Below are 12,465 nucleotides of genomic sequence, written 5' to 3'. Positions count from 1 at the left end.
AGACGAGGGTGGTTGGAGTTACGTGGCGGACGAAGGCGAGCGAGAAAGTTTGCGCCCCCCTCAGGGACAGCCTGTACACACCGGGTGTACCACTCGAGAGCCTTACGAGCGAGGCATTAAACTCATCGTGACAAAGCCCCGGCATCGAGGAGACCTCGCGTCAAAGAAGACAATGGAAGGCGTACCGGCGGGTACGCTCTCAATGATTGATCTTGCCAAGTGCTTCTTTTGCCACGAGGACGCCCCGGGAAGATCCACATTTGGAGCAACAAGAGATTAAACGAGTCGAGATACCGTGGTGCAACCTGTTAAAAAATACCGCCACGGTCACCTGGCCCCTCGTCCCTGTTGCTTTTAGCAGCCATTTTGGATCTCAGCCCCCTGTTCTCTTTAATGTGATCCCACACAGGGACATTCGAATATACTCGTTCAGAAAATTGAGACGTGGAATTCCTTTTTATTTTGGTACCATGAAATGTGACACGTTCTGTTATTAGCAGCCATCTTGGATCACACTCTCTGTTCTCTTTAACGATCCCACTCATGGAAATTTGAAAATACTCGTTCAAAAAATGGAAACATGACACGTTCTATTCTTTAATTAGCGAGAGAAGTAAAGAATAATGTTTGATTCAGTTGAACGATGTCTGATACCTCGTCGTTCAAATTTCCATGGCCCACGTGGGCGCTAATCGGCGAGAATACGGAACAATCGCGAGCATTGTGTCCAAGTTTCTGTCGCTAACCGTGGCGCGATTATAGTGGGCCACCTTCCATCGCGATTTGTTCGCCGAATTAACGTTGAAATAGCCAGCCGCCTCGGATACGCCGTCTAATGGAAACCTTCTGCAGAACGGATCGAGGATCTATTATTGGCCGCGTCTCGCAAATTGCATTTATCGATAATCACGCGTTCGCCCCGCGAATTGACTTTCCACCGATGTACACCGCCGTTTCCTATTGCCTCTCGGGCAGCTAGCTACATTCGTAATATCCCGGAACCAGCCTCTATTATTGGCCCATTCGATAACGTACGATCGCGATATATCGCGATATATTCCGAGTATCGATTTTGTGAGCACGCCTCGCGAGGAGAGATCACTTCGAATCGTACAATTTCCAATTTCAGCCATCTTTGAGCGCAAACCTTCCCCCTGATGAGAGAGTAGAAGATGTATGCAATATTTATACTGACGTGACACGGATTTTATATTAATTAGAACTCGCAGAGAGCCAAAAAAGAAGCAATCCTTATGGCGAATAAGAGTAAAATGAAGCGAGACGAAACGGAAAGGAGTAATTGGAAACAGAGGGGTTGATCGTTGCGAGGCTCGACTCCTAACGCGTTCCTACGTTTTTCCAGAAGAAGCTGTTCTACCCAGCCCATATCCGCTGTAAATCGAATCGCGAGAACGTTTTCCACAGCGACAACAAGCGTTCCTGGCGAACGTACCAAGATCCGGCTGGCTCGCTCGAAAATAACCCCGCATTGTAACCATCGAGCTCGTTGCATCAAGGCCGCGACAATACCCCGTGGCGAGCATTCAACGTGCCGCAATTGCACTCGAGCCTATGTCGTCGAATCTTGACGCTCTATTTCGTCGAACGATCGTTCGAGCATCGATAGATCGAGACTGCTGCTCCAGGGACCAGAATCAGCACCCTCTGACGCCCACGCGTACTCTGGCGCGCCCTGAGCCACCCCCTGGTAATACGTTAACCTGCCAAAGCCGTCGACGCGTAATTACCAGAGGATTGGTGTCGCATCGGACGCAGGATTCGATGTATAATGCACGCGTGATTGGTGGCAGCGTGGATCGTAAAGGACACGCGCGACATGGATCGCAGGGGGTTGTAACGGGACGCGGAAGGTTCTGAAGGTTCTGAAGGCTCTCTCTCTCTCTCTCTCTCTCTCTCTCTTTCTCTCTCTCTCTCTCTGGTCGCTCTTACGTGAGTCCTGAGCGTTACATAAAGAAAATAAGGTTATGGATCGGGAACGAGAGAGTGGAACAGGGGTGGAGAGGTGGCTGAGGGGGTAGGTTGGAAGGGGTGCATGGTGTGTGCGTCATGTCGAATCCATTCACCGGCTTCGGTGAAGATGGAGCGAATCGGGTCGTGGGCATAGTTATCTAGGTCAGCTTCCCTGCTTCTCATGGCCTCGATGGGGGAGCGGTTAACTCGACGGTTCACCCCCCGTAAATGTAGCGCGAGGCATCAATGAAACGTCCAGGATGACCCTGATCCGACGAATCGCCGGTATGGAAACCGCAACGGGGGTCGATAGGTTACGCGAATTCGGTGCCACCTGGCAAACGACCACCCCCTGTCTATTCGCCAGGAATTTCTTTCCACCCTTCTCGTTCTTTCTCTCTTCTTCTCCACCCCCAACCCCTTTAATTCTATCGTTCATCGTCGCGTACGAAATGAAATTAGCAAGAACAAACCTCCATCTCGATGTACAAATTAATAAACAGCGGTTAAGGTTTAAGAAACGTGAAACATGGGGGTTGAAATGGCTCGAGACGTTTTTCGAGCGTAATCGAAGCGGAAAACCTCGAAGAGGTCTTCCGCGCGTCATGGTTATTGCAAACGAGCCGTTCGTTTCCGGCGACGACGGAAGGAACGAAGCGTGGCGCACGCGGAAACGCGAGAAACATGGAACGCGCCTCGAATTACTGACCCTTCCCACGGGCACGGTCCGCTGGCAGGTCTAACGAGCTTATAAAGTAACCGTTCGAGTCCTCCAACGAGGCTGCTGGATCGCGCCTCTGTTCCTCGAGACGTTATCCGAAAAAGTGACGACAAATGGATCGCTCGTGGCGGAAATGGGACGACGCCTGGTAAGAGGCGAGCGTCGGCTCGAGGATTTCTTAGCCGATTATTCAAAGTACGCGACGTAAAGTAGCATTATCCTTTTGGGGATATTTAGGCTTTAACCTAGTAACCCAGCTGCTCGCGCAGATTAAGATGACTAATCGCCTGCTGGACAGAACTGCTGATAAAAATATGAGTCTTAAATAAACGTCAGTGCGATCCTCTCGCCGTTAAACTCAGCTGGGGGTGGATACCTCTTGTTCCCTTGGAAAGTGGAAAAGTATGAGCGTAATTAAACGACGAGTACCATCTGCTCATTTCCCCATCGACCTACTACCACGAATCGTTCCACGTATCAAGATTCTATCTCGAACCGAGGATGATCCATGGAAACAAACGGATACACTGTGGCGGAAGCTGGTGCTCCACCGTTTGCGGTCTCACCGCGACCCTCCAGCATCGATTCACGTTCGAGATCCATTGGTAGAGTACTCGAGAGCCTCCTCGTGCCACTAATTATAGTCGAGCCACGTTGTTCGCGGATAAACGGACGTTTCATACTCTAAGGATCCCCAAGCATTCGCGAGTGGCAACTTCGCCTCGAGATAAAGTGATAAGCGTCACTGAGAACTTTCGTTTGCACTCGAACTCGCGTAAAATCGCGGCGACACAACTGACTTCGATTAAACGCACAATTAACGAAGAGGATACTCGCTGAGATTCGTCCTGCGATCTTCTTAACGCGGAGGAACACTTGAAACGCGACCCACGTGTCCAGCGATCAGCCGCAGAGCCACGAAGCCGTTGCGTATCGCGCGACGCGAGCATCCCGACAAAGTGACACCTCTTTCTCTTCTCCTTCGTTTTCAACTCATTTTTTAACGATATCCTCCACGTAGAGCGTCCGCACGTAACACGAGCACCGTTCTTCTATCTACTTCCATTCTCACCCCATCTTACTCCGGCCAGGCGACACCGCATCCGTCAGCAAGTCCACATGGTCCATTCTGACAGCATTTTAAATCGCTCAGCCGCGATCGAGCCGGGGTTGGACGAGTCGAGGCGGTCCACGGCCGTGCAAAATGCAACGCGCGAGTGGGCCACCGGTCTCCGGCATACGAGTGCCCGAGAAGGGTTGCGAATCACCGTCGTAAACAAAACCAGCGCACCCTGCATAGCCCTGCGAGCTCGCTATGCTTTCTCTCCCCCGTGTCGGGGGTGATAATGCCGTGGGAGATTATTAGATGGCGCCAGCCGGCAGGATCCTCGCTACCCTTATCGACTCCATTGCGCCAAGTGACCCTGTGCCGCTACCACTCTCACCCTCTCCCTCTTTCTCGCCCCTATCCGCGACACGGTAGGAAGAAACGTGCGCGGGGACCAGAAAATATTTCGGCATGCTGGCCTGCCAAACGGGTCGGCCAGTCAACGGGGTCGATTTTCGCCAAGCCGGAAACCGTTTCAGGGTCAAGTTAAAACGCGAGAGGACACAATGCGGAAAGAGAGGGCTGCATTCCGCCAGGAGGAGATCGATCGCGATTACGGGAGCGGAGCTGCAATCGCCACGTGCTAGAGCTGATACCTCGCAACGATCGCGAGGACCGTACCAATTATTAGGCCAGAGAGAGGAGAACGAGGTGGTAGTTTTTTCTCGTTTTTTTTTTTTCTCTCTTCGCCAACAGCTGAGCTGGCAACTTGGCTCGCTGCTACGGCGCAATCTAGCCGGCTCTGAATTTATGCCAATGGGAAATCGCCTCCAATCTTCTGTCACGGGAGAGATCCATCAAACCCACCCTCCGTCGGTCCTACGACACGTCGAGCAAGTGGGTTAAACTTGCCGGATTGTTTCGAGGAACGTCAAACCGTCAGCCTGTTAAACTCACCCCTTTTACCGATTCGCACGGCTCCCATAAAGGACTCGTACACTTCACTTTCTAGTTTGAAGGAAGTACGGACGATAGTTCAGGAAACTCGTGCCAATGGAGGCTTCCAGGAACTTTCAACCCTCGATGGACCCAGCGAAATGGACGAAGAAGGGACAGGGGTGAGTACTAGGAAATCCTTAGCCCTTTATTTCGTCTCGTGGTTATCAGTTAAGTCAGTTGAGCGAGGTTTGGAAGAAAATTGAATTATCAGGCGGCCACTTTGTCAGACACCCTCGAAACGTCGCGAAAAATTTCACCTCGTCCACGATCGGCTTTCGATATCGCGGTGGACGAGTCGCGGATCGATCGCGTCGCATTTTCCACCCCCCAGCGCGATGTATGCATCAGGAACGGAAATTGGTTTCCCTCGTGCGCCTTCCTCGTGCATTGAACGGCTCGATAAATTGACGAAGGCGCCAGTGTGTTGTTTCGAACGCGAAGAATTCGAGAGTACCACAGCAGTTCTTATTCCATCGACTTTACTCGCCTCGAAACGTTCACCAGGGGATGCTGGACGTGGTAACATTCACATTCCACGTGACTCGATTAAATTAATACCACTTTCCTTACGATCTCCAAGATACTCGCAAACGAACACCAAAGCTACATTTCACGCGACCAAAACCACCACTCATAAACGCAATTCCCAACAATCCTCCTTCGTTATCCACCCCATTAAACCACCCTGCGCGTCGTTACCATAAATAAACCTCGAGTTTCCCGATTCTTTTTCACCTCCAGCAAGGAAGCTCGCAAAAAGCCAGCAAAAAAGAAAGTCAGCAACCTCGTGCTTCCTGGACGCGCGACGCGCGCGGTGAAAAACGCGCGCGCGGCTCCATCGACGGGAAGACTCGCCTGAGGGATCGTTAACTAGCGCGCGTATCGCTGCGAGCATTGTTCCCGCGGCGTGGCGGCGTGCGAGAGGGGTCGCGCGGAGGATCGATGAGTTTATTAGCCGAGAGAGGTCCCGCGAGCTTCCTCCCTTTTGTTCCTATTTTTGCGCGACGCTGCGTGCGTACGTCACCGCGCAGCATCGGGTTGTTAACGATGCATGCATTTATACGTGACGCGTGGCCACGGCGGGAAGGGGGACGAGGGGGACAGGCCCGTGGGAAAAGGAGCGGAAGCGACAGGGTGCACACGCACACAGACCAAGAGAAACGTGTCGCGAATCGTCGCGCGGATCGATCCACCGCTCTGGCTCGCTCGTTCGCTAAGAATCGTCTGTCGCGCGATACGAGCCAGCCTTATCCGTTCGTTTCCTCGTTCGTTGGCTTCGACGTCTAATTAGATTCATTTTGGACTAATTAATCGAGGGGATCTTAGGGTACGAGTGAAAATAGGGTGTTTAAGATTTTACGAAGATGCGATTATGTTTTAGAGGGTTGTTTTTGTTGAGGAAGAAGCTTAATTCGGTGCAACGTAGAAAATAGAGAAATATCTTTGATAATGGATTGTAAATGAAAATTGTGCGATGTAAAAAAGGTTCCTGCATTTAGCAGGGAGAATTGCACCCCTTTGTAACGAAAGAGTGCAAGTTTCACCGGATGTATCGCGATATTTTCCGCTTTCTTCTCTGCTCGCACGTGCTCCCCATTGTCTCGATAATATTCAACCGCGAGGAGGAGAGCATGGAGGCAATCATCGAGGGAATATTATTATCGTCGTTCGCCAAGAACAATGGCTGTTACCTTTTTCTCCGTTGAAACAACGCCACGCGTTTGCCAACGAGAGATCCGCGAGCAATCTCGAGCAACTGTTATTAAAACGATTAATAAACGCATCACGATTCCGTTCTGAAATCTTCTTCGCGCTGTAAGTCACCCTCGTGGACTAGATTCGATGAAAAATGGCGACAGCTGCGAGATTAAGCTTCGTATACTTCTGTTCGTCGAACGAGAAGAAAAAAAAGGAGGAGAGAAAGAGAGACAACGGCTGGTGGAAAGACGGTGGGCGAACAATATTTGAAGTCGTCTGAAAATACCCACGGTATAGGTCACTCGCCTATTTCCGAGCCGGATCGATGAACGCCCAGTCACATGGGAATCGCCATGAATCGTGCGTCCACGTTGCCAGGCTGTCTACGATCGCTCCTCGTATTTTACCATTTACGCGCGAGCCGTTTCTGTGTGTGTGTGTGTGGACTGTTACGCGGGATAAAGTACCCGCGAACGCGTCGCCTCGTTCGTTCATCGAAACTGATTCCATTCGAGAGCGTACAGACTGATTCATCGAAATTTTATCGACACTGATTGCGAATTCTCGCGCGAATTACACGACGCACGTGCGTTTGTAAAAGAATGGAATTTGTAGGACTTTAGAAAGGATAGTTTGTAGATTTCTGAGAAATTCTCAGAGATAATCAGTGGCAAATTTATAGAACGATTATGAAAAGAATCGCAGCTCTGATAATTCTAATATTAAATAAAAATGAAGTCTTGAATGCAAACTAGAGGGTCTCATTCAGAGTACCACTCAACTTCATCCCTTAGATCGTTAAAACCGAGAAGATATCCCCGTCGTCCCCTTATTAACACCTCGAACAACAGCGAATTATAGTTAACGCGAATCTAATCATATTCTCGAATCGATACGACGATAATACCAAACAGGGTGGCCTCAGCCGGGAGGGTGAAGAGGGTGCTTCCATTCAAGCGTCCCTCCGTGGCTGGGCTAATGCGAGCAAACACCGGTAGCGAAATCACGCCAAGCCACAAGACTACTCCAGCCCCCTCTGCCTCTCGACAGGATAGTTACGTTACCAGGTGAGAGGGCCTCGTCGAAGGTGGCTGCCAAAGGAGAAAAGGAGCCTCCGCCCATCGAGATCGGTCGAGGGGATGCCAGCTGATAATAACAAGCCAGCGTTTTAATTGGCGTCTCCGAACCGCCTCGAGAATGCTAATTGCCAATTTGTCCCTCGTCGGATTCTTCCGTTGCCCGTTTCCCGACCAGCTCGAGAGATCTCGACGAGTCCTATGCCCGCTCGCGGGGATCCTCGAGCACCCTCTTTAATTGAACGCGACCATCTTAAATAGAAATAAAACGACAGCTCCTGCATCGAACGTTTCAACGATTTTTTTAGAGACAAATACAGTCGCGAATTCTGAGCGAAGACTGACCATTGTCAGTGGAGTTTGATCGAGGATGTTCATCCTGTATCGGGGTGTATCAGACGCGGATATCCAGACGGTCGGTAAGGTCGAATTCGAGGCTCTGCTACGCTGCTGCACCGTATTCAGAGATGCCGCTCCGACGACGCCTGGCGTCGCATCATTCCTGTCTTTTACATGGAAAACCATCCCATTAGGAAGGAATTAAATGAATGATCCATAGAATTTGTTCGCGAGGATGTGACGCGATCGTGAGCGATAAAAATGACCAAGTTGTGTCATCGATGACCATTGAGAATCGAACCCTCGCGAGGATCGCATTTTTCATCCCCTATGGCGCGGTTCTCCACGATGTCTGCTTGAAATTACACTCGCAGCTTGACAAATTTCAACTGGGACGAATGCACGTGCCAATGGCAGAAAGTCAATCGATCCAGCAAGAGTTTCACCGCGTCGAATCGAACTGAAGGCGATCTCTGGACTTTCTTTTCGGATGCTGTGCCAAGCGCGGTTGTCGCGCGGCAATTTTATACGAAGCCCAGCGTTCGCCAGCGTCTCAGTCGGATGAAATCGCGCGAGGCTAACTGTTTCAGTCGGGACCATTCGTGGGATATCGAAGTTTCGAGGGATCAAGCGATCCCCGCGAGAAATTCGAGGCTTTGGGGACGCTCGACGAAGAACAGTGCTCTGGAAATATGGGTAAATATCGACTGAATTATATATGGTCGATACTGTCTCCTTGACACTAATGCAAACGGCAAGTGGCAAACGCGGGAGCAAATAGTTCTGTTGTTAAAGTTCGGTTGTTCAAATATTCACGAGGCGTGTCAAAAGTGGAGGTGAACTCGATTCGCTGTCGCGTACGACGCGGATTCTTCCACGAAGTGTATCTAATTCTTTAAACGAGGTAACAATCCCACCTCGAAGCTCGCGTTCGCACGCTGGTTCCTTAAAAAAATCGATCTGCAAGTGGCGAACCTCGTCGCGACGCGACAAGCACAGTTTCCGGATGGAACGACGGTACCAACCAGCAGTAAAGAACGAGTGGCTCGCGAAGAAAGGGTGGAAACGTGGACAATTACTCGCTCCATGGACCCATGAATCCTCCATGCATTTAATGCACAGCGTGGCCCCGCGGTTAGCGTATCGATGGCTGGTCGTGTGGGGACACGGTTGCGCTTCTACGCGGCTACGAAGGCCGGTCAGCCGGGCTATTGGAAATCAATTAACCCACGACCGTGACGCGTCTCGACCCGAGCGTCCTCCCGGAAACCACCCTTCTGTGCACACACGTGCACCGCGGTGTGCACCGCCGAGATTATCGATACGCGAGCAAGGAGCCAGCTGGAGAAGAAAACAGAGGCCACCCTCGATTAACACCTCGAGCGACTCTGCGTTGTCGAAGCCAATTCGAGGGTGTGAATGGCGGATGTAAAGGGATCGAGGATACTCTTGCGTGGTTTGCGAGATCGTGTTAGATCTTCACGCGATATAGAAATGAGTAGATAAAATTATGTTTGAGTCTTCTGATTTGCTTGAATAATACCACGACTATTGCGAAGATTCATATCGTATATGAAGTACGTTTTCAATGACGAACCAAAGAGTTAATCTCCATTTCTCTGTGACTTCGCACGAGCTATTACCCTTGACAGTCTCTCTTTTTCAGAGATTATGAGAGGGTGGATCGGGCCAGTCTTAATTGCTAAGAGCTTCGCCCTTAATTGCTAAGAGAATCGATGGGGCACGGGGGTGGGACCAAGGCAAGTGGGTTCGCGGCGGCGGTCGTTAATGCAGTTGTTAATTTGTTGATTGCCGTACGGAGGATTGCTGACGACTCTCTCCTATCGATCGCGACCCCGGCGCTTTCGTTAATTCTTTATCGACCACTTGTCCGGCTGGGGACGATCCGCGTCCCCTTCGTAGACAGCGCTGGCCGCGAGGCTCTTTAAAATCTGCTCGATCAGCTGCCATTCGATCAGACAAACAGACTTCCACCAAAGAAGTCGACTCGAAAGAAGAAGAAGCATTTTACTCGCAGAAATCGCGAGAAGTTTGGAACTTCAAACGCGAAAGAATGAAATAATCGCGCGTATCTCGACAGAGAGGCGTTGAAAAATGTTTTTAAACAAACTCAGCGACTGTTCGTTCGCCAATGTCTGCTGCTATTAAGCTATAGCCAGTAGCACGAACGAGTATCCCAGATTTACGTCCTAGAATCATAGCTATTTCGCCACCCCTCCCCTCTTTCTTCGAAGGGTAATAAAACACGGCCCTCGTAAAGTTAACTTCCGGCGAAATTGACTGCGCGCCACCCCCAAGGCGATGAGGGATCCGACGAATAACAGCTCGCCCTCGAAACGGCCACGAAAGAACGATAAATACGGGGCGCAGCTCGATTATGCCTCTCGAAGGAGGCGCACATGGCTCGAGCGGAAGCAACATTTCCCGTATCGATCCGCCCGCTCGAGAAACAGCTGCGGTGCCTTCCCGGAAGACCGTGCATACGTAAACCCGTTGCAGGAAGATCGATTCGAGGGCCCAACGAACGAGAGAGCGTCTGCTGCGAGGCGCGAACTGATCGACGAAGGATCCAGCGTAACCGCGTGTCCTGTTGCGCGTCTGCGTTACTCAATTATGGCTCGATGAGGCTCGACTACGAGCTCGAATGGAAAACGCGAGTTACACGAAGAGTGAAGAACTCTTCGTCGTTGTTAATTCGACGTTCAACTCGAACGCGTCGCTTGGAGCAGAGTCTGAACCCTCTGCGAGGCAGAATTCTGCTTCTTGACTTCCGCTCTCGTCGAAAAGTAGAATAATGCTAGCTGAAAGCTGTATTTTATACAAAAATACCGTCTCTTCCATCAGTTCTGTTCTAATTCAATTTTATCTCGCGTTTCGATGAAAGATATTTAAAGAGCCACGACTAAATGTGGCGGAAATGTATAAATATTTAGATTCGAGGGTGTAACTGGGGTTTAAGGGTAGCGATATTTATCATGGGAGGGAAGATAGTCCGGATCTTTGTTGAAATGGAGCATGCAACGTAACGACCCGCGTTCGGATGATTCACAGCCGCAGGAAGTACGTGTGTTACGTGAAAAAAAGAAGCGTGGGGAGGAGTATCCTGCACAGTGTATCCCTAGCGAGAATCCCTTTCCTGTCCGTGTTTTACTGGTCTCTTTCGGAGACAAACAATTCGTGTAACCTGTGTAAAAAGAATTTTTCATTGAACAAAGTGCAAATCAATATCGAAAATAACAGAATTTGCATCGAATCGACGAGTTCTCCGAAAGATCCGTGGAACAAAATGAGACGAACAGGAAGCATGGAATTGGACGCGGTAGAACCGCGAGCGGAATGAAGCAAAAGTAGCCTGGTATCGTCGATAGATCGATTCGCTTTCGTCTATCACGTGGAAACTCACGGATGCTGCCGATGCTCGGGATATCTGACGTGTCGTTCCTCTGAGAAGCCATAGATGCCGGCTACCGCGGCCATACCTCAATCTCCACTGGCAACAGAGAACTCGATGGCCATTCCAGGTTCATAATACCCCCGTCGTTGCCTACGAGCGTGATGGATCCGTGTCCGTTGTCATCTCGCCCCTACGTGGAGAGCACGAGCCGTCTCTATATCCAGCCCCGCTTACTAATCGACCGTCCGTCGGTCCCTTTCGTTGCCAGGAATCGTGGCTGGTGCCGCTCCATGAGCGGCCTTGTCCCTCTTTTAAAATAACCCTCGCGAACGCGAGAGAGAACGAGACCAGCGTCGAGCAAGGTCGAGCATCCCCTGCGCGACGTTCGCCTGGTCCCACGCCCTCTCGATCCTTCCTCGATCTAATCACCCTTCCTTCCTCCCTTCGTCACTCTGTGGTCCCTTTCGAAGGTCTCTAGCCGCGAACGCGGTCAATGACTTCAGCGTGGTTCTTTAGCTGGTCCACGGGAGACCGCCAACTGCTCGAAAATGGGGGTTGAATGTTAAACGCGAGGTGGTAGCGGATTGTTCGTTTCGTTGGACGACAAGTAAGCTCTGTGAAACGATTTTTTCTCGAATTACGGTTTGATGGAAAGTTAGTCTAGAAGAGAGTAGCCTTTTAGAAGAGAAAAAGGGTCGCGTTCGCGTGGACGCTGGGTCAGCTGACCTCGCGTCCTTTTTCGTGAAGTGGCAAAAAGTGGACGCTGATCTTTTGCAGAAACACAGTCGTTACGATTGATTTATGCGACGTGGTCCTCAAAAAAAGTATCTGACACGCGTTAGAGGTTTCATTTTAGTCTCCAGAGGAATTTTAGAATCACCTACCCTTAATTACTCGTAGCATGCTCATAATTTATAAAACACCCCTAAAAGAGGATTGCAAACGACTAACAAAAATCGCAAGAAGTAAAACGAAAAGATCAAGAGTCCCTCGAAGCGGGAAGCGAGTCCTCGCGCGCGGTCCAAGGATTCGCGATTCAATAAAAATCGAAATACTTCTGTCGTGGCGCATCGCGCGATGCGGTATTGCGGCGATCGTCGAGCGGATCGCGATCCACGATAAACGCCAGGCCTTTTGTCCATCGATTCCAGCCACGCTAACCCCCGCGTTCGATGAGAAAGTTACGTGCACGTTACGC

At 50.5% G+C, this 12,465-nt stretch overlaps 1 protein-coding gene across 9 annotated transcripts in view; it reads right to left on the bottom strand.

Annotated features, from left to right (window-relative positions):
- The window catches only part of Shaker (potassium voltage-gated channel protein Shaker), a 114,647-nt gene that overhangs the window by 30,960 nt on the left and 71,222 nt on the right, over nucleotides 1-12,465 (bottom strand). The window contains exon 1 of one of the 9 annotated variants that reach the window (XM_076908182.1): nucleotides 11,277-11,521. The exons of the other annotated variants lie outside the window; for them this stretch is intronic. Within the exon in view, the coding sequence (XP_076764297.1) occupies nucleotides 11,277-11,350 (74 nt within the window). The 5' untranslated portion in view covers nucleotides 11,351-11,521. Of the gene's footprint in view, nucleotides 1-11,276; nucleotides 11,522-12,465 lie in introns of those variants that run through there. 9 annotated transcript variants of the gene reach the window in all.

The sequence above is a fragment of the Xylocopa sonorina genome, chromosome 18 (assembly GCF_050948175.1).
Source record: "Xylocopa sonorina isolate GNS202 chromosome 18, iyXylSono1_principal, whole genome shotgun sequence".
Taxonomy (NCBI): domain Eukaryota; kingdom Metazoa; phylum Arthropoda; class Insecta; order Hymenoptera; family Apidae; genus Xylocopa; species Xylocopa sonorina.
This window is presented reverse-complemented; position numbering and strand designations above follow the sequence as displayed.